Source organism: Mycetomoellerius zeteki, unplaced genomic scaffold, assembly GCF_001594055.1.
Source record: "Mycetomoellerius zeteki isolate Tzet28-1 unplaced genomic scaffold, Tzet1.0 scaffold433, whole genome shotgun sequence".
NCBI classification, from domain to species: Eukaryota; Metazoa; Arthropoda; class Insecta; order Hymenoptera; family Formicidae; genus Mycetomoellerius; species Mycetomoellerius zeteki.
This window is the reverse complement of record NW_017257428.1, coordinates 898,300-921,062: the sequence shown is the minus strand read 5'-3', so window position 1 is coordinate 921,062 and position 22,763 is coordinate 898,300. Positions and strand designations below refer to the sequence as shown.

The 22,763-nt window shown below is 34.4% G+C and overlaps 4 protein-coding genes across 7 annotated transcripts in view; 2 read left to right on the top strand and 2 right to left on the bottom strand.

Moving 5' to 3' along the window:
• Nucleotides 1–1,203, bottom strand: part of LOC108726746 (Ciz1 zinc finger protein) — a 9,312-nt gene extending 8,109 nt beyond the window's left edge. For all 3 annotated transcript variants that reach the window (XM_018454506.1, XM_018454505.1, XM_018454504.1), the window contains exons 1-3: nucleotides 973–1,203; nucleotides 389–484; nucleotides 1–68 (exon numbers count right to left, since the gene is read on the bottom strand). The exon at nucleotides 1–68 is cut by the window's left edge and continues 111 nt beyond it. In XM_018454506.1, the coding sequence (XP_018310008.1) occupies nucleotides 1–68; nucleotides 389–414 (94 nt within the window). In that variant the 5' untranslated portion in view covers nucleotides 415–484; nucleotides 973–1,203. The remainder of the gene's footprint in view (nucleotides 69–388; nucleotides 485–972) is intronic.
• Nucleotides 1,204–2,489: 1,286 nt separating this feature from the next.
• Nucleotides 2,490–8,569, bottom strand: LOC108726763 (protein zer-1 homolog). Of its 2 annotated transcripts, XM_018454531.1 has the most exons (10): nucleotides 8,163–8,569; nucleotides 7,250–8,031; nucleotides 6,851–7,166; nucleotides 6,398–6,695; nucleotides 5,736–5,941; nucleotides 5,439–5,610; nucleotides 4,963–5,286; nucleotides 4,683–4,832; nucleotides 4,282–4,534; nucleotides 2,490–4,175 (listed from the first exon to the last, which is right to left on the bottom strand). In XM_018454531.1, the coding sequence occupies exons 2-10, from the start codon at nucleotides 7,710–7,712 to the stop codon at nucleotides 3,973–3,975; spliced, it is 2,385 nt and encodes a 794-aa protein (XP_018310033.1). In that variant the 5' UTR covers nucleotides 7,713–8,031; nucleotides 8,163–8,569; the 3' UTR covers nucleotides 2,490–3,972. The 2 variants fall into 2 exon arrangements, with proteins under 2 accessions (XP_018310033.1, XP_018310032.1); XM_018454530.1 differs by having other exon boundaries at nucleotides 7,250–8,219.
• A 1,030-nt stretch (nucleotides 8,570–9,599) lies between these two features.
• Nucleotides 9,600–13,021, top strand: LOC108726629 (WD repeat-containing protein 78). Its single transcript, XM_018454307.1, has 4 exons — nucleotides 9,600–10,048; nucleotides 10,387–10,780; nucleotides 11,545–12,114; nucleotides 12,245–13,021. Exons 1-4 carry the CDS (start codon nucleotides 9,600–9,602, stop codon nucleotides 13,019–13,021), a joined length of 2,190 nt encoding a protein of 729 aa, XP_018309809.1.
• Nucleotides 13,022–13,538: 517 nt separating this feature from the next.
• Nucleotides 13,539–22,763, top strand: part of LOC108726768 (uncharacterized) — a 28,506-nt gene continuing 19,281 nt past the window's right edge. Inside the window, exon 1 of the mRNA XM_018454539.1 lies at nucleotides 13,539–13,832. The gene's annotated coding sequence lies outside the window, so the exon portion shown is untranslated. The remainder of the gene's footprint in view (nucleotides 13,833–22,763) is intronic.

Here is a 22,763-nt window from a genome sequence, read left to right as displayed (position 1 = left end):
CACCTCGACCTCTATAAGAACCCCCTCCGCGAGAACTAAATCCGCGACCACGAGAACTCATGGTGGAACTAAAAGAAATCGAGAAAGACATTTCTCGTTATGCTCATATTACATTTATCCTTTTACTCCATGTTTTATATCTTGCGTCATATTCTCTTGCGTCTTAATAAAAAAAAATTAAGATTCCTGTATGACTATAACTGAGCAGTCTCATATGCAAGTATATTAACAAAATAAAAAATTGTGATAATATGGTAAGCAAAAACAGAGATATTAAAGTCGTTCAAAATACAAGGTGTTCCAATAAAGTGCCACCAAAATAAAGTATTTATCAATCTTTCCGATCAAACGCAAATCTCCGCAGCGTAATTAAACATATATTACCAACCTGTATTTGTTGTAACCATAGCTCATGGTTGCAACTTATCGATGAACGAGACAGAGAGAAAGAGAAAGGGGCTGTAGTAGATACAGCGCCAATGGTCTATGAACAAAATAAATTTTTTTGTACAACGCATGTGGCACAAGTTACATTCGTGGGAAATATACAATCAGTAGCCTCTCCGCGCTTACAAGTCATTACTCCAATTAATAACTACGACCGTAATTGGAGCCACGTTGATGAATGACACGATTTCGCGTAAAAATCCATGAACGAAATTGATTTTCAACAAGGGAAGAAAAAAAAAGCGAGTCTGGACACGAGAAAGATTTCGTAAGTACAACGGCGTCCATTGTTCGCGTTGGCGAAATCCGGCGATGCCGGATGCGCCGAGTAACATGATGGTGCGCTACAAAACGGCGAAGGACATCCGTGCCCTTCGTAATGCGGAATATTCAGGAAAATATATTCGCTGTGAGAGATACGAGTCGATAAAAGGGTCGATAATCTCATATTTACGCGATTGAAAAAGCGATGGCCATACTTTGATATTTTATTTTACGCGTGACGAACGCAGTTAGGAAACTCACCCGAATCAGTGGGAGTTCCAGCCTTCGTCTCTTCGTTGCGACAAGAACGCGTCTATAATCGATTTCTTAATTCACTCGTACGTATATTACGTACGCGGCCTGTTTGACGGGCCGTTCAAGTACCCCGATCGACGGTACTGCGTACCTCCTCCGAGAAAAATCACGCAAGGCGCCAAGGCCGGAGGAAATCGGACAGTCATTCACAAGCAACCACGAACTAAAATGTCGGCACGCTCACTCTTGATTCTTTGAAACAGCCATCCCTACCACGAAGGACATGCGTCACCTTCGACGTCCAATACGTCCAATTGCAGAATGAATTCTTTAGGGACTTTGGCTATGGACATTTTATCCCTGGAAAAAAAATTTCTACTGGATATCGAAAGGTAACTCCCCATGGATGCGTTCAGTAACTACAAGCGCTCAGTGAGCTCTTGTATCTGTTTGGCCTATATTTTTAGTTCTAACGGAATATACCAATAAGATGCAAGCGCTCACTGAGCGCTCAGTGAGCGCTTGCATCTTATTGGTATATTCCGTTATGCTGGATTCACACTGCAAAATGCCATATCACGTTTTAAAACGCTCGACTGTGATTGGCCTTAACCGTATGACGCGGTAGCCAATAAGCTTACAGTGTATTTCCACGTCCATCGACCAGTACAGACTGTACAGTCCAGTATGCAGGAGCTATTGGCTGCGTTCAGCAGAACGTTTGTTTTGCAACTGTTGGAAGTTTCCTTCGCGCTAATTGGATCATACTTTTAGATCTAGAAGAATGGTCCTATCTCAGCAGACAATCATAAAACGGTTGCAAAACTGTTGAGTCTACTGAACGCAGCCATTATCTCGGATCTACAATAGAGGCTGCGGTCCACTTGACGCTACAAACGCTTCGAAGCGTTTGAGCGACCAATCAGAACAAAGAATTTTACGAGTTGACTAATCAAAGAATACTTCGAAGCGTTTGTAGTGTCAAGTGGACCGCAGCCAGAGTTTTAATGTCGTAGGGTCTTAAGTTGTAGAAAATTGATCAATCACAGTTGATTATACTTCTTATGATCATTTTTAAGTGATTATAAATATATATATAGAACTGGATTTTGACTAAATTTCATTCTTCGAACGATATAATTATTTGGAACAAAGCTTCGAATTATATATTCATTATCCTCGATCTTATTTTTCCCTATATTTAATAACAAAAAAATTAATAATTCTAATAATAATAATATAAGTAAATATAATATAATTTATATTTTAATTATTTTTTTGTTTTAGAATTATTAATTAAATTATAATTATTGGTTTTACAATTATAAAATCATTGATGTTACATTATACTTTGCAACTACTATTTCATTATGATGAACCAGAATAACTTGGGTCACTGAACTTACATAAATAGTCTCAATGGTTTTTGAAAAAAAAAAAGAAAAAAAAAAGAAAAAATAAGGATAGACAAAAAAGAATAAAATACGTATTGTTATTATGATTTCAGATAATACTATATTATACATCGAACAAACCGGGTATGCATTGATGTGTTATGTGATTACATCGTCACATTATATTGGCGCAGGTAATAATTGCTGTAATTATTTTTCCATATATTCTTGTTACGGAACAAGAATCTATGAAAAGATAATCTGGAAATTCGTTGAAAATATATGTTTGACCGTGTACAATTGGGACTTAGTTGATAGAGTTAATTTTCTCAAGGATTCTTTAATAATAATTATAACGATAACATACAAAACATTTAAATCTAATGTACTGCTCTCCTTCATAATTCTATTTACACGCAGTATTCTTCTAAGCCTGTCACGTTTTTGTATCTTCGAAAAATCCTAATAATATAATGGGAACGAATTATCTATACTATTATCTACAAGAAAAGAAGCAAAGAAAGAGAAAAAAACCGAACATCCACATATTATACGAAAGTCAATATGATTAGTTAAAGACAAGTATAATAAGCGTGCAAGCCTTAGCTGCGGTTATTCATTTTCGCTCTTTGTAGTCGTATCTCCTTAATTTAGTTCGTGTTATTACAAATAAATTTTATTTTCTCTCCTCTATTCCTCTCATTTAATCTATTGTATGTTCGCGATTTTAGTAATCATTTTCAAAAATTTAGATGATTAAAAATAGGGGTGTACAGAATACGGAGGCTCGACTATATATATTAAAAGCGTATTATGTATGTACACATACACACGGCGTGACAAATGCATCGTTGAGAATTTTGTCTGAGTTTAGCATCCGTATTTTACATGCATGAGAATAATCACATTCGGTTAAAAGTAAACAGCAAATCGTATTCATTCCGTTTTTAAATCATATACAAATTTAGTTGTTTTATCAACAATCAGCAATTACGATGCACAAATATCTAGACATATCTGCTTGAATGTGCTCAAAATTATATTTCTTATGGCAAGACATTTGTGACACCGTATGTACAATCGATTGGATGAGATTCTCGGTTTAGTTCACCATTAATTACCAGCAATAATATATAAGATGAATATTTGCGGATAAAATTGAATATTCGTTTCAAAATACTTCGGAATTCTCCATACAAATACATGCACACACATATAGCACAAACAAATACATACATACATACATATCCACACACAACCTTTGTAATTATAATATTGAGCATCCATCCCTTTCTCATCGAAAACTTTTTTATCGAAAAAATAGGTTCGTTCTTTGTAGCTACACTTTTTGTATTTTTTATCGTTTCTCTCTTTCTCTCCGTCTAATTATATGCTTATTTCATTTAAGTGCAGAAAGTGTGACGTAGTAAAACTACAAAGAACAGATCTATTGTTATCAAGTTAATGTAACACACTCATGTTTTTCTGATTCGTCTATGTAATTATTCCTTCATTATTATCCGTCCAAGTTGTAGTACTAATCATAATTTGTTTTGCCTAAAGAGATGATATAAGTTATGCAATGTGCATAATGATGTTACTAAGATCTTTTTTAGCCATCCAGACGTAGATATTCCGAATCTAAGACTGAATGAGAAACATTTACATCATCGGAATGGCTCTCGTATTGACAGCAATTTTCAATCACCAAATTTGCGAGTTCTTTTATACGTTCATATGGTCTGGAATCCGCTATCACTGTATGTAGTTTCTCCAGTCCTCCTTCTTTCACTACTAATGCACAATATTTGAATGCTAAAAAAATCGGATTATATCGTAAAATAGCAAAAAAGACATATGAAGCAAGACAGCAAATAATTTAAAGTATTTGACATAAGAAATATTAATTTTGCATACATACAGTATACTTTAGTGAGATTAGCAAGAGCCCAAGCAGCCCAATGTTGACATGGAGGAGTATGATACACATCCAGTAGGCGTAATAATGGTCCAAACGAGCGATAATTTATATTACGTTCTGCATTTAAGTCCCAACTTTCAATCGCTTGTACCATGTATTTAAGAACCTCTTTACGAGTTGGCTTTTCGATTGTCCAAGCGTCGACACCATCAGATGCCATGTGTGCCAATATACCAGCAGCATTGTATGGAACCTATATAAATCGAAAAATATACATATATTTAAGAGCATATTAGAAATTTGAATGGTAAAAAATGTTCGAATAAAACTGAAGTAGATAATTTACAAAAAATTGAAAAAAAAATAGGAAAAATGAAAGAAGAAAAAAGGAAATACGAAACCTCGATTCCATCACTATTAGAGCGTAACAGATTGGCGAAAACAGTTACATATCGTTCCTGCATAAGATGGATCCGAAGATATTCGACTTCTGCCACATTTCCGAGCAAACCCATCATATTCCTCAATAGTTCTTCCTTATGCGGATATTGCTAGACACGCGAGAAAATATATTTATTATGCAATAGAAAGAAAATTACACACACATACATACACACAGCTTAAGCTAATTGTAAGTACATTGTGTAGCGTCTATAATCAAATATATATTGTAAAACATACCTGTACACACTTCAGGAAAAGTGCCATGCCTTCCTCATCTAAGAATCGTTCACAATTTATAGAAGTTTCATCTGTCATATTCCACATAGTCGACCATGCGACTTCTAATACATCGTCGAATATATTTGTTTCCACCCTGTACTCCACCAATTCTAACATAGTCTTAACACAACCCAATTTGCCAAGTAATCTTTTCTCTTTACCTTCCACTTGACAAGCTAAAGAGTTCAATAGATATATGCCAATTCTTTGAACAAAACTTTCTGGTTCTGAGTGTTTGGCTGAATGTAGAAGTACTTTTACAAGGGTTTCATAATTGGACATCTATACAAATATATTAATAAATGATTATATTACATAAACAACTTTTCTGTTTATAATATATCCTATAATTTGATTGCAAAAGATTTAATATAAAAACCTAATAATATTTAATCATATAATATGCAACATAAAAAAAACAAAGTAATACAAACCACGTCATGTGGTATGCGGAATTGACACAATGCCAAACAACCATTCCGCATCATAGTTTCTTCATCTCTATGTGTGCTCATACCAGCAAGGAGAGTACTGATAATCCTTCTCTTCATTCGTGCTACTAATTCACCCTTTTCCTTCATTTTTACTATGTAGAATAACGTAGCGCTGTGATGTACGACATAAAATTAAAATTATAATTATTGGTGTAAGTTTAACAATTGCTTTCTCAAATATCGCAGTTGCTTCTCTTAGCAATTTATAAATTACAGAATGCGTATCTATGCACATACCTTCCAGATATTTGTATATGCTTCTGAGCTGGATGCTTTTCCATCGCTTCCAAAACAGTACATAACGCTTGATCCATTCTATGACAATTTTCAAATCTAAATACATGGTACAAATCGCTCAATACTTTTTGTAGTAATTCTTGTTTATTGTCCATACAAACATGAGCTGCGATCAGTATTTGATCCTCATTTGCATCGCCAGCAACCTAAATCAAGTCATCAGAAAATACATAAATAAATTAAAAATATTTTTATTTAATTTTTTGTTGCAATAAAGCAGTAAAAAACCCAGGTAGCAAAGTTTATCATTTTGGGCCTTTACTGACCATTATTGACGTCTTAATGAAGTCAAATTGACGTTTGAATGTCACAGATTATTGATGTCATCAGTGAGCCATCATTTTGACGTTATATCTTGGTCCTTTACTGACCATTATACTACCCAACTGGCGACTTATGACGTCACGGAATGACATCATATCGACGTCACGAAATAACATCTAATAAAACCTATGATCACTTTTTGGTCACTTGGCATCATTTGTACAAACATGACTTGAATTCGACGTCAAAATAAAAAACTTTGCTACCTGGGAATGGTTAAAAATTTTTTCATCTTGTAATTAGTAGGTATGAATTATAAAATATCTTGTATATCTTACTACTTTTGCTGGTATATCATGTCTTCTACAAGCACCATGAGCAGTTCCATAAAGTCCTAAAAATTGTAATGGCTTATGTATTTTAGATGCGAGTCCTGGTATATCGGAAAGCTGTCCAAAATTGGTGTCCTCAATATTTGTATTTATAGGACGTTCGGCTACACCTCTTCCTGCAAGATTCGTGCCGCCGATGTCTAAAGAAACCAACTGAGGTAGACCAGTCACTAGGTCAGATAAGATCTTATTAGGATTCTCAAACTGTCCCTGTTTATGACACGACTGAGAAATATCCAAGTGCCTAAAAAAATATTCTGTGTAAATCTATATTTTTAATATCAGTTCAGCTTAGTTTTGCATATTATATCTAACTGTATACTTGCACTTTTAAGAAAATTTCTAATTACATAATGTAACAACTATATTATATTGTATAATCCAAGTTTTATAATGTACCTCAAATTCTTCAACTGACAGATGTTCTTAACAAAAGATTTTGGGTCAGTATTGACCTTAACATTGTACAAAGCTAAGGATAGTAAATTTGGTACCAAGTGATAAAATTCAAAAGTATCAATGTTACAGCTATTGGACAAATCTAGATGCGTCAAATTCGTTAATCCTGCTAGTAGCAGGGTATATTCTGATGAAGGTATTCCTACATATGCTAATGCCAGTCGCTTTAAATTCGGCGTTTTGAAAACGTATCTTCGTGTTTGGTAATCTCGTCCGTAGTATTGTAATTGTTGGACGTAATTGTAGGGCGAACCGGCTGTAACAAAGGTTATAGTTTAATTAATAATCCACTTGTTGGATCACGTTAAGATAGATACATGGATTACAATGGTTTCTTACAGGCACTTAAACTAGAAGGTATGATCATCGAAGTTCCATAACAGGCTAAACTGTGTAAGTTCTCTGAATTAGCATTAATATGCTCAATAGAGATTCCTGTTACGTTACTACAATCGGTGAGTTCTAAATCATAAAGTTTGTGGCTGACAAGTACTTGAACCGAAGTGTCGGTCAGGCAACAATTAGAGATTTTAACGTGCTTCAGTCGGGTCGCCGCTAGATTTTTGAAAATGGAGAAAAAGGAATCCTCATCAATCGTTGCCTCGCTACGTTGAGCGTATTCTATAATCTTGTCGCATATCTCGCTCGGGAAGGTTATTCCCTTTCGTAGTATCCGATGGCCGCGTCTTCCCTTTATCGAGATAATGTCTAGATTCTCGCAGATCAGTTTGTAGCACAAATCAGTAAGGCGCTCCGGGCCTACATATTGATCCGTGTGAAATAAGTCATCCAACTCCGCCATTCTCTCTCGGAACAGCTCGGATTTTACTAAATCACGACTGAATCACGCATCAAGGAAGACGCGCGGCTATATCTTCTTCGTAATTACGCTATTTTCGGAGCTGCTGTCTAACGCCTGCGGGAATACGTGCGTTATGTCAAACGTAGGATCAGCTGGGAACGCGCGACCAGCGACATGGCGCGTCAGAAGTGCTCACGTCAACCACATTTAGCTGTTTCGTCCGCACTGCGCGTTATATGCAGTAAGCTGAGTAAGCTGTTATATATGCCGCAATCACCGCGTCCAGTGACATTCGCGGATTCCCGTCTGCCCTGGATACCTATCATGGAAAAAGTCGGAATGGATCCCGATCGCAATTATTCAATTATTCCCTAGATTTCTATTGTGTTTTCTAGGGAAAACGGAATAATTCCGATCGGAATTCATTTTGATATGTTTCATGATAGATACTCAGGTCTGCCCTCCACACTCCTGTGGATATGCGACACTCCAACTTTCAATGCACTCCGACGTGGTCTCCGTCTACAGATTCACGGGCTACGAGTGTTACGATTACGTATATAAAAAAAAAAAACACTAATACGATTTTGTTCAATCTTAAAAATTCTCCGAAAAACTTGAAGCTACAGCTGTTACCACATCACTGTCGCCGCCATCCCCACCCCCCGTTTCCACCACCTTCACGCTTCCTATGTATTCTTTTCTTTCCTTTCGCTGACATCGTCTACCTTGGTCTACCTACGCGCACCGCGTAATAATTTCTATTATACGACGTTTGACGTTCCTGACATATCACTACACGCTTAATGCTATCTTAAGTAATTTTATCGATCACACTGGAATTATCACGTAGAACGCTATGTATAGCCGAGGGGAAACAAAAATGCTATCCAGTTCAGGTGTAGCGAGTAGAGCTGCACTCACACTGAGTTTCTACTTTTAAACTCGTGTCAGAGTGATTTTCAGTTGATTCTGCTTGTGCCTAATGATGATAGAAAATTCGGTTCATACTCCGTTAATTTTTAACTCGATTATACGGTGGACATATGACATTGACGTAGAATCATGAAGTTTTCAAAATCTTTCCAGCAAGACTCGCCCAAATTTGACTTAAATAGATATATTGCCTTCTAGATTCAAAATAAGATAAAATGTAATTATTAATATAATTTTAAATAATTATTTAATATAACTTTATTAATATAATTATAAACAATATTGATAAAATTTTTAATAATATAATTTATAATTATACTTTAAATAGTAAGCGTCAACAGTGATTATTAGAGTGAACAGATATATATATATATATATAAATACCCAAAGTAGTAATAAATTTGACGTTATTTGTCGCTATTTTAACATCTGAATTACATCAAATTAATTGTTGTTATTGGAAACGTCCTAACATGACGTCAAAATGACGTCCTTACAATAACGTCATTAAGACGTCATTTAGTGACGTCAGACATGGTCAGTAAATGACCAAAATTTGACGTCAAAATGACGTGTATTTGCTACCTGGGTGCTGTATAGATTAAAAAATATTTTTTTGTAAATAAGTTATATGCAGTTTCTTGTCTCTTTTAAGACTTCTTTTTCCTATATATACAGTTTGAACATTTTTTTTAAGTATTTGGTGTACGTTTCTTTGCGTTTTTTTTATAAAAATTCTTTCAATCGCTCTATATGTATAATATATACACCTTCAAAATACGTATACATTTCAAATTGATTAAATTACCGCCATTTCTCGCGTTTCCAAGGAAACGCTGAAAATGGCGGTAAATACTTGCATTTGCATCAAACTGCGCTCGCGTTCTTTAACTAATCTCAAAGGTTGTTCCAGACGTTTGAATCTGTAAAACTTTATTCGGCACTCGCAGAATGAAAACCGGTGACTTCGAATCGCCGCAACGGACATCCTCCAGGATTCCGAGTGTTGCTTCGTCCAAGATAAAGCTCGGTGCTTTTGGACGAGTCCGCAAGACGGGATGCGATCGGAATGTCGCTTCGACACTTCTTCAACAACGACAGGCCTTTCGGGTCATTCACGAGAACGTGGATGTCACACCAAAGCCGTTAGTCCATCCAACCTTTAGCACCATCGATGAGAATCAGACGACCGCTTTGGAGACTATCGGATTATTCCAGACCGGAAGCGGTTCCCAACTGCAGATAACTTCTTCGAGAGCCAGCGGTATCAGGACTAGTTCTTCCATTCTCCTTAAATCCGATGATTTACAAATGGAGAGTCTGCTGTCAACGCAGGTTTGTGAGTTTTTGCCCACGGAAGAGGATGAGGATGCTGCACCATCGCCATTTTTTCTGCCTAGGTAACAGCAATTTATGTTACATGTTTTAATTCTTTCTAAAGCAATGTAAATTTAATTTTGCAGCATTATCATATTTTTATGAGAAATATTCTTAGTCGACATCAACTGAAAGTAACTTTTAATATTAACTTAATAATTTTTTACTCAACACTATAATTTTTTGGTACATTACATTTATATTGTTGAGTGCAAAATTATAACATTAATTATTATAATTGTTACTTATAAGACAGTTCCAGGCTGAAGCTGCCTTTAAATGGTGTCGTCTGGGATATATGTAAAATAGATTTAAATAAATACAGGCTACTTTTTTAATGTCGAATAGTATTTATTTACAGCGACGACTCGGCGATATTTCCGACATGTCCGAAAACTGTGACAATCACCTTAAAGGAAACGCAGACATTCTTCATATTCGAGATGCCGCAGATGAACGTGGATCTGCAAACGCCCGAAGGACAGGCGGTAAAACAGGAAAATGAGAATTATGAGTATGTAACAGTAGGACCGGGCTCTGATCGGAAGCTGTTGAATGTCGAGACGCAGACGATACGCGTGTTGACGAAATCACGTGGCACTTACTGTGGCCTGAGGTCCCGCAGGAATCAAGGGATGTTTGTGAATAACTGGGTGATCCATGATACCTACGCGGCACCGGAACTGATGATAGAGAAGAACGGACGTATGATGGTACATACGAAAGAATCGATACGTCGAATGCGAGAAGCTCAGGTACAAATTATGTGGAATTATAAACTTTTTAAAAAAGCAATTATGCATTTTCATTAAATCGCAAAAAGAAAGAAAAACATTTATACTATATATGTGCACATACAGGGTGTTCCACCTAAAGAATCCATTCAAATATCTCAGAAACACTGCGTTAAATCGAAAAATGTTTCACACAAAAGTTTTGTGGTTTCGAGGGGAACCATCAGTTTGACCTTGGGTGGCGTTGTCAAGATCAGGGCAAGGTCACTTTGAATTTTTTAAATGGAACCCCCTATTTTTCGTTAGATATTCTCGTAGCTAACCTCGAGAGCTTTCCAAAACCAAAAGTTAAACCAATGGTACCATCTTATGTCCCCCTCGAAGTCACAGAACTTTTGTCTGAAATATTTTTCGATTTAACATAGTGTTTCTAAGATATTTGAATGGATCCTTAAAAATGGGACACCTTGTATGTGTAGATAATTGAAAAATTATATTGACATGTTATATTTTCATAAACAAAAAATTAATTTAACTTAGCGAAAATCTTTAAATATAAAAAAAGGGTTTTGAAATGATAAATACATTATATCTTTTACACAGGATGAGAGAAGAAGAAAAAAAAAAATATTAAAAAGATTAAAGATTTTTTAAAGTTTTTAAATTTTTAATATTTCAGAAAATGATAGTATTCTTTAATGAAATAATATAGATAAATTTAAAAATGTAGAAAATTTTTTTACAAAAAATGTTAAAGAGATTCCCATTTATCTTTTTTGTAACAGGAATTCCAATACAAACTCCCTGAACCTGAAACAATTCCTGATCAAAGCCCCGAGGAGCAATTGTCTCGTATCTATCGGAAGACAGGTTTCTTGGATGCGGCATGCGTAATGGAACGTATAATCGCAAACAATGTATTCGCGGAGGCGCAAAAACGCTTTACTGGCGTAATTAAACGCGATCCATGCGCTCTGGATCTGGAATTCGATTATCGCTTGGATTTACTGTGGACATTCGTATTCGAAATGGTGCACGATCGTCCTGTAACTGCATTTCGCTGGAGTCCGGCTAACGCGAGCGTCCTCGCTGTTGCTTATGGCGCTAAAACCGGATCCAACAAGACCGACGGAGTACTATTGATCTGGTGCGCCAAAAATCCTAGTCAACCTGGTCGCGAATATATCTTTGATAGTCCATTGTCTGATATCGATTGGAGCAGAGAAAGACCGAATCTTCTGGCGATTGGTTTTTATGATGGAAATGTAAGAGTTATTGATGTTAGCGCAAAGGAAGTGAATATTATCAGGCAAAGTCATAGAGAGACATCGACAGCTTGCTCACCACATTGGCAAGTAAGAATGTTACTTATTGCGATATTATTATTATTCTAACTTTTATATTAAATATACTACATTTAATTTATTTATTAGTTGCTAAATCTACGGTACAACTTTGATTGATAATATTTAATTTTTCCACTAGGTTCAATGGTGGAGTGGCGATGAGCAATTTAATTACCAAGAACAAATCTACACCAGTGATCAAGATGGCCGGATATACTGCTACCGTTTAGGAGAAGATTTGTTTGCCACAGAAATCATGCGCCTATATAGAGTCGAAGGTAAACTAAGCGGGATTTCTAGAACCGATCATTGTGTGGCTTACGATGTACCCATCAACCGCCAACCGAGTGCGCTTATTCTTCGAAGACATCCCATCGTCAGCAACATTTACTTTGTCGGCTCCGATGAAGGTTGTATTTATCAATGCTCCACGAATTACTTGCGTCAGCACGTGGACAGTTTTCTGGCGCATGACGGTCCGATTTACTCATTTGAGTTCTCGCCCTTTTGTCAAAAGTTATTTCTAACCTGCGGCGCTGATTGGTGCATCAGGATCTGGGCTGAGAGTCTTACTGAGCCACTTATCACCCTATCGACAGCGATGGCGTGCGTAAGGAACGCTTGTTGGAGCCCTACAAGTTCCACTATTATCGCCAGCGTTGTAAATGACCAGATTTGCATATGGGATATCCATAGAAAAACGCATACTCCAGCATCTGTAATGATTTCACCGAACGGAACCAGATTAGTTGCTGCTGGTTTTACAGCGAACGGGAATCAATTAGTGATCGCTGATGTCGAGGGCGCCGTTTACGTCTACAATCTTGAAGGCATGCCATTTCCACCCTACGATCAAACTAAAGTATTAATTGAGTCTATCCATAAGGCATTGGCAACTAAGTACCAAAAGAATTAAATTTAAAACAAATTTATCTATATTTTTATGAAGATATTTTTTAATTAAATTAAAAGATTGAATTACGAAAAGATTACGCATAAATTGTGAAACTAATTCTTTGAGAATCTGCAGTAGATACATAGGTTTTTATATCAACAAGTTTTTGGTATAAATGATAAAGAAATGATAAAGAAATAAGCTTTTAACAAAGATTGAAAATAATTGCTTTTAAAAAATAAAAAAGTTCGCCGTATGTAGGCGATTTCTACTTAAGGCTGCTTTATTATCGACTGTAGTCGAGAGACTCTCCCGACACGTGGGGACCCCTCTCGATCTCAGTCTGCCGATTGTGGCATCGTGAACCTCATCACGACAAGAGAGAGTGCGCGCTTGAGGATGGATGAAGAGAGGGAGAGAGCAAACTGAGCGTTTGGATTCGCCGCGGGGTCTCCGCCAGCGGGGCCCGCTCGCACGCGGTGGCCGGGGCCGGGGCCGGGCCGGAGCCGGGAACGGGGCCCAGGCCTGAAGCCTTCCGGTGTGTGTGAGAGGAGAGAGGGGTCATCTCACCCTGCCCTGTTCTCCTCCGTGTTGCTGCTGCTTGTGGGCACGAACCGCGGCTACTGCCGTCAGCAGGCAGTCTCTTATTACGCCCGCGCTCAACTCTACGCGAATTCTAAGTCCTCTTCTTAGGCCGCTCTCAATGATAACGCGAATCGCCCTAAAAATATCAAGACCCCAAAAGTCGCATCGAAATAACGGATTTTATTCGGCGAAAAAGGGAGGCAAAGTTTTAAATCCTCTTCGGAAGTAGAATGATGATGTGAATATCGTAAGTTAATTATCGTAATTGTTAGGCAAGATCGAGAATAATTTGGGTAATGAATGATAATACTGGAGAACAACATGGATTTTGACAGAGTGAGCTATTCATATTTTTGGTAGAGAAACGATATACTAATAAAACTATAAGATTATTTTATATTAAGCAAGAAAAGCTAAATAGTTTTTTTTATTATTATAATATGAGTAACATGATGTGAATATCGGAATTTTGATCGAGTGAGCGTAAATTCTATGATATCGGAAAGATTGTTGTTGATTTAATAATTAACATTTATATAAAACATTTATTTTCTAATCTATGTGATTGAGCAGAATATTTCGGACGACATGATATCGGGATCTAATGAAGTGAATGATCACTTCAATAGGAACATGAAATTAATAACTGACAAGACAAGAATAATATAATAAATTGGAGACAATAATAATAATAGAATTAATTGGAGACTGGAATAGTTAATTATAATTTAATAGGAATTATTACTACTTATTTTTATCTTTTCATCTGTTAATTCTTTATCCAACGCGAATTCAACTTATCCTTTATTTTTTTTAATAATAAATTATTGATAACATTTTTTAGTTGCAAAAAATATAATTAGAATAAAAATAACAACTTCAAATGGACAATTATATATATTTCTCAGATTATTTCTTTTTTATTTTGGTTTGATTTCGATTGTTACTTAATATCCGAGATTATCAGGAATAAAAGATGCACAACAATTTTAATTAAGTTATTAAGTTTTATTAGGTTATTTAAATTAATTATTTTTTCTGGAAAAATTATAAAAGTTAATTTATAAATTTTAATAATTATTGCGAAATGTTTTTTTGTTAAAAACGTGCTTTGGATAGAATTTTGACTTTAAATTAGGTAAGAGATGCCCCAAATATACATCATCGCAATCTTCTTACTCATTGTCAATTTTACGATATTCAAATCGGCGTTGCATTTTACGCGGAGTTTCATCCATAAAATTAAATCGGTGCTTTCTGCAAATGATCATACACAAAGAAAGAAAATCCTCTTTTGCTCATCGAGAAAAGAAGCGATTAGCGAATCTGATCACTTCGGCAGTAGAATCACGTCGGCGTTAACACGCGCGCCAGGAATTCACGTTAGGATGCACCGATCGTAGTTACGATCAGCGATAGTTTTCATTTACATACAATATACATATATTTAGAGAGAACAAGAAAACCATTGATTATTAAGAAATATAAATTATCGAAAAAGAATTGATCAAGAGAAAGAAACTAGTTATTAAAGAAGAAGAAAGTATTATTATTACAGTCATTAAAAAGGAGAAAAAATTTGTTACTGAAAAGGAAGAAGAGAAAAAGAAATTTTAATGTTTACGAAAGAAAAATCATTAACAAAAAGAATTTGTTACTGAGAAAAAGGAAATTATAAGAAAGATAATTCCAACGAAGAAAGAAATTGATTACATAACAGAAGGGAGAGAGAAATTTATTATTATTATTCTTATTAATATAGTTTTTTAAATTAAATTAGTTATTAAGGATATATTCTCTGCAAATTTTTTAAACAGTGCAGTTAAGCATTGTATTTTTTATTAGACTATTTGGGTGTGTACTGCAGTTCCCAATGATGCGGAACCATCTTTAAATTGCAGTCTCTAGACTGATGACCTTACACGGTAAGGGCCATGGTATACAAAAAAACTTAAGCAGTAAAATGTAAACAGTAACAAATCCAACATGTTGATTTCCTTACTGCTTACGTTTTTCTGTGTCCCATGGCTCCAAAAGAACCTAGGATCTTTGCTAAGTTCCATAAATAAATTAGAATTAAGAACACCGATAATATTTAATATTTAATTCAATATTTTAAATTCATATTGTATATATATATATATAAGAATTCATTATAAAAAGAATTCAATGATCAGTAAAAGAAGAAGTGGTCGAAATATTTGTCCAACTACAATAACAAATTTATTCGTGATAAAGAATTTTAAGTGATGTTTTGAAAGTAGTTTTCGAAAACGCTATTTTGTGATGTTATTGTCTACAGCATCTCTTATAGAAGTTCGCAAATAGTGTTTGCGGAATTTTGCGCGTGTATACTGAATGTACGATATGAACGACGACGTTGCTGGACGCAACGGATGAGATACACAATTATATAAGTAAGTACGCAAAATCTTTAACTGATTTATTATTATTATTTATTACTCATATAATCACACAAGAATATATTATTTATTATAATTTAGTTTCCCTTCTTATAAGTATTGTGCATAATAAATATAATAAGTTAAAAAAAATATAAATTACTTATAATATTATAAAATTTTAGTTAGTGAAGTACATTTTATAAATTAATCTATACATATTATGTAAATTATAAGGTTTTATAAATTGTGTAGAGATATTTAATCTTATTTTTAAAAAAATGAAAGACATTTACAAATTTAATAAATTTCTCAACAGATTAAAATCACAAATTCTATTTCAAAATTTTTAAGATTTCTCTGAAAAGGTTAGACATATTTTTGAACCTTAAACTCTATATTATTAACATCGATTTTTTTTTATTCACAACCATCCATCTTTCTCGCACCTCTCCCTTATTGGAGAAAAATAAGTAAATCATTGCTTCCTACAAATTCTTGTTGGCAAAAACATCGGTATGATACCCGGGCCAAGGCCGTCAAATGAAGATGGATGTGTCATATGGCCGGTGCATTTATTTTTCACGAATGCAAAGGCAAACGTGTGGTACGAGTTGCTAGCATGAAAAAGAAAGAGAAAAAAGAAAGGGAAAAGAGAAAAAAGGAAATACCATGAAAGCGAGCAACATTGTATTTGCACATAAATCAATCGCGACTCGAATTATTAGCACGAGAACTCGCGCGATTGATCATCAAAATCGATTTTATCGCCGTGTCCGGTCGCATTGAAATTAATATCTTTAATTGCACGAGAAATGATTAATCGTCGCCAAATGCACTATCAAGATCTTTCTGCGATTACGGATGCTGGTCGAAGAAGTTTCAATCTCACTCCTTCCTTTTCTTAAGTTGATTAAGTATTATTGAGTACTTTCTAATTATGCGTAGCAATTCTTAAATTATTTATGCTCTTTAATTTTTCTAAATACATCTTTAATACTATATAATATCTAACTCAGTAATCTAATCACAGAGTCATCTATGCTTGGAAATATATAAAACCAAGAGGTATTTAGTTAAATTATTAAAATTAATAATAATAATATTTATAATATCTATAATCATGATTAATATTCGAATGAAGTTATCAAGAAAAATCGTCATTTTGCTGCTATTTTTGAAACTCGCGCATAAGACAGAATGTATTACATTTGGCTGATAGTATAAATATTCTAATATACTTACATCTCAATTAATCGCCTCGTTAATATTCGAGATCAATATGCTAGAATTCTTGCACGACGATTAAATTAGGCTCTCGTGGGATCATGAAAATGTCTTATTTCTCTTCTCTTGGTGCCTTTCACTGACACCGGGTACGGATCATGAACCATACGTGTAAAAGTTCAGAGTTCAGAAAATGACAAATAATGTATACTGATCAAGATATGTTATTTGAAAATTATCAAGTATGTAAGAATTTATAGATGAGATCATCCTGGTATTTCAAAATAGTTGACATTTAAATTTTCACCATTTAGCGTGACTATATTTGTTGAGTACACAATAAATCGTTTATTATTATTTATATTTGTTGATAATAAAATTGACAAATGATTTAAAAAAATGAATATACTATGGCTACAATTATTAAAATATAATAACTTTGCCAAACATGTATGTCTTAATTAGTTATTAAATTGTAATTGTTTGAGAGATGAGAGAGAGAGAGAGAGAGAGAGAGAGAGAGAGAGAGAGAGAGAGAGAGCAGATAGGATTTTATTATGAAAAAATTTATCAACTATTATTATTTTGTTAGTAATTATATACATGTATAAAATATTATACGTAACGATATAAAAATATCAATTTTTTAATTTTAATTTAATTAAAATGAAAAAGAAATACATAAAATCGTCAGGGACAACGTTCTTTTCGAACGTATTCGTCATTCGAAATAGTCAAACACACTTTGTTTTGCAGAGCACGTTTAACAATTAGTATTCAGTCTGCTTGGAACACCCAGTGTAAGCATGTATATAAGATACTGGCTTCCTCGAGTAAACTTGTTTATCAAGTTACACATGGCGATCGCTGATGATCTTCACTGGAAAAGGACGAGAAAGAGAGAGAATTCTATGACGGGATTGCGTCTTTTTCCTATTGGCTATTGGTATTAAGAGAAATACACGCTCTAAATGCGTGAACATCGTTACTCCACTTGAAGAATGTATATAATGGTTTTTAATTGTAAGAGACAAAACATTTTCTACTCTTTTTATTGGCAGAAAAGAAAACATTTTGAAAAGGATATTTTGTAATAATTGTTTAATGTAATAATTGTTGAAAATAATCGTTAGAAATTAACCATGAGATAGTTTAGGATAGGATAATCAAAAATATTTAGATATGTATAATACACATATATATATATATATATAGAATAATAAATTATATAAATTTATTTTTCCATCTTTTTCTGAACATATTTATAAATTCTGCCATATCTTTCGGAGTAAATCTCTTTCTAAAGTAAACTTGAATTTGTTTTTAAAATTTTAATTAATCATCAAGATAAATCGTTAAGTTTCCTTATAATGTTTCTGGATCAAGTTTTCTCACGCGGATTTCAACACAATTCATAAATCATCAAATTATCTCATATTCAATTTTCTTCTAGCATATATACACACGCTTATGCATACTATAAAAATATCTCCATTTAAAAGTATGAAAATATGTAACATATGTATATAACAAAGTACTCTTTGCAATTTCTAGGATCAATCACAAATTCGCGATTCGATCTCACGAAATTCTCGTCAACGATTCCAATTTACAAGCTCTTCCCGAGAGGTTATTAATAATTGTATAGTAAATCGCTGTGTAAATAAGAAAATTCGTGTATTTTTTTTTCTAGTATGAACGATCCATTTTAAACATCTCGATGCACACAATACTACATGACTCATTGTTTCTATCATTTTAGTATTTACTTAGTGCAAATTGTTTTTAGACTTAATTACGAAATTTATTTTTAAAATCAACAGATTGGATAACTTCGCGCGGCGACTAGAGGCGAATCCTTTTACTGCAGACAATGATAGCTTACACATATTATTATGACATATGTGCATCATTTTTTTTGAAGTAACGATGAATTTCATTGAATTTCACGAATTATTACGCTGATGGATCAGCTCGAGAATAATTCTTTCTTCGATATGGTTATATTTGAATATTATGCGAGTATTTTCTTCGAGCCAGAGGAGATTCTTCTGGAGGACGCACAAACTGCCGAGAACTTTGCTCATACAACGCCATTTCTTCTTTCCATCTTGCTACGCGAAAAAAGACGAAAACGAGCTGCAGCGGGAAAGACGACTAAAACACTACTAAAAGTCGACCGGTTGGCAAGAAGCGAAGGATAAGAAGAAGAAGAGGAAGAGGAAGAAGGGAAAGAAGTAGAGAAGGAGAAGAGAGACGAGATGATCTCTCAGGAAGCAAGACGATCGTAAAGGAAAGAACGACAGAGACAAAGAGGTGAATGTTAATGAGGCAGATCTCGACCTCTCGCATCTCCGCGAGGATCTCGTCAGGACTCACGATCGAAACTCGGATCCTTGCTTCCTCAGTTCGGCTCGCTCCGAATTTACAAATTCAAATGCATTAATGCGACAACATACAGAATAAAATAATAACAAGTAATACAATGAATTTAATAAATTTCGAAGAAAGAGAGAATAATAATAAATTTTTTAAATGAAAATAAAATTTTTATATTTTATTTCATAAGAATTTTCACGTTTTTGCGATGAATTATGAAATTTGCAAATTATTTTTCAGCTTAAATGGAATTATTATAAAGAAAGAAGTTGAAGATGTTTTGAGAAAAATTATTAAACCAAATTCTTTGACTGTGCAGGAAACAATCTTGTCAATATTTATTGAAATTTTTTTTTTTCCAGAAATGGTTTTGACATTTTTGGAAATTTTTTTATTAATTTTTTTGGAGTCAATGTTAATTATATTTAATATACTATCAGTGGCCACATGGAATGATGAAACAGCTTAGCAGTGTCTTTTCGAAGAGTTAAGTCGCGGGAAAGGAGAATTCGTTCTTCTCCAAACTATTCTCTTGCTCAACTCGCGCGATCCGGTTCTTTGTTGCGCGACGGACAAGACCTGCTCGAGATTGATCGCGCGGTGGTGGGCTTAACGAGGCACGACGGACCTCAAAATCTGCCCGATAATTAATGAGAATCGTCCGTCTGGTCGCTCAAGCAACGTAACAACGTTAAAACGCAACGACGAGGTGTGCAATGAGTATCTTCGATCGGGGAGTATGCTCTGATTCGTCGAGGAAGAATACTTATTTTTCACCAAGCAAAACAATCGATAAAGCTTTAAGAAAATTAATCAAACATCGTTTTGAAATTTTTTCAAGAAGTCTGTTTTTGTCAAATCGATGACTCTTATCAAATCAAGCAGAAGATAAAAATTTCTACGAAAAAAATCATTTTTTCTTGCAACTTTATTTACTAAATACATTACTATTATTTTTTATATAAATTTTTTTTTCATTTTATTATGTTTGATGTTTTTTAAGTGTCTGCTTGCGATCCTTTTAAGATTGATATTCGATTCTGTCAAATAATTAAATGTGCTGTTGACATAAAGAGAAATCTATTAAAATTTTATTCGGTAGCTCGCTATACGTCTGCCACGTAGATATGCATTGATGTGATCCGAACCATCCCTGAGTCTAAAAATATACATATAATGTCCAAGAATCCTTTCTTCTCGGTTTCACTACCATGGCCCGGGGAACACGGAGATGTATTGCGTGAACTCTGATAAAACCTTTCTGTATTTGTATATGCAGACCCTTCTTTATAATTAAGAACTTTCGAAATACTATATGTGTCTTCTCATATTCTTTAAAATATATAACATATATATAAAAAGAAATGCTACATGCACTTACGCTAAAATTACGAAAATGGAAGTCTTAAATAAAGAAGCAATGAAATATTTTAATCTGAAATTGTAATTTTTTCATCAGAGAAAGAGAGAGAGAAAAGAAAGAAAAGAGAACTGCTCGCTTGGAGATACAATAAAAATACGTAATGAGAAACTATATATAAATATGATAATTAGAATATACTAGAGACAGAAGCGCTGAATTATTTCGCTAAGCGAACTTTGTTTTGGCATACTTATTTGTCACTTCATATCATATTATTGCAAAAATACTGCATCGACACATCTTCAGCACGATGCGCATTCTTTACGCATGTTTTCGTTTAAATTCGTTGCAATATGCCGCAACGTTCGTGCGAAGTAGGCCACTCTGAAGTGGTCCAACCTGTATAATTATTGGCGTATTAACGTCATATATATGAAAAATCAAGGCCGTCGTTGACAGCCTTATGGCCACCATATGTACGTACTTGATAAGCTCGTTGAAAGCGCCGTTACAGCTCGTCTTGATTGTTGAATTAGCTGAAAATAATAAAACTGGAATAAAAATTGCGTTAAATTAAAAATAAAATTTTAGAATTCTAATAAAAATACAATTTAAATTATATACAATACAATCAAGATTAAAATAGGATAAGAGAAAAATTAATTTAAAAATTACGAGTCCATCTCATTTCTTGACATCTCCTAATTAAAATCTAATAAAAATTTCAATATAATTCTCTATTAATCATACAAATATATTTCCTACATTTTGTTGAGATTTTTCTCGATTCTTTTTTATATCATTTGAATTGATATTTAATATCAATCGTCGAAGAATTACACTAGAGGGAGATCATCCCCAAGAATACATCTCATGAATCATTAACGGTGCTCGTCTAAAGGGAACCCTCGGACATTCACCTCTCTTGTGGCGAGAGGATTGGCTTCCGGTCCTCGTGGAAGAGGCTAACGAACGCTAAACCGTATCCGACGTGCGATTCCTGGTGTCTCCTTACCGCTACAAAGGTAGTCGCACGCGTTGCTCATTTCCGTCGTTCCTGTGCATCATATGCACAAAGAAGATACGAGGAATAAGAACCTTTTTATGAATAATCTCGGAATTACTTAATTTAATTTAGATCTTACATTCACTTTTGATACATTATATTAATTCTAATTTAAAGTTTGAGCTCTGTGTTATACAAAATTTTTTAAATATATATCCCGTAATTATATCATATAAAAAATAATAAATTTAAAGGGCTAATTTGGAGTCAGCGTGGTAAAAAGTGCGCAAAAAATTTTTTTTTCCTTAGATATTTAATAGATGGTACAAAAATTATATAAAATTTGATGAGCGCGAGTGTTTTAGCAGACAGGTCTGCTATACTAAAGATTCTGGGTTCGATCCTCGGCAGAACCGAAAAATTTTCGTACACTCGTAGCTCCTCTCGGAAGGCAATGGCAAACCATCGAGTAGTATACTTGCCCGGGAAATCTCCCTACCCAAAAAATTGCCGTTCAGAATCGGCGTTTAAACTGTAGATCCCCATATACCTTGTTGTACGATCAGAGTGCACACACAGGTATATACGTTGAGGCAGCGTAGAGTACGAAGACTACTACAGCATAGTAAGAAGAACAAATAACCATACACTGAAAAAAAAGATTGGCTGTTGCAGCAAATTAGATGGTAAAATATGGCATAGCATTTTTAATTGATTGTATCAGTCAATTTTTGATTGTGTCAGCCTATTGAAATCCTATACTAACATTGCGGATAGGCTAACGCAACCAAAAATTGGCTG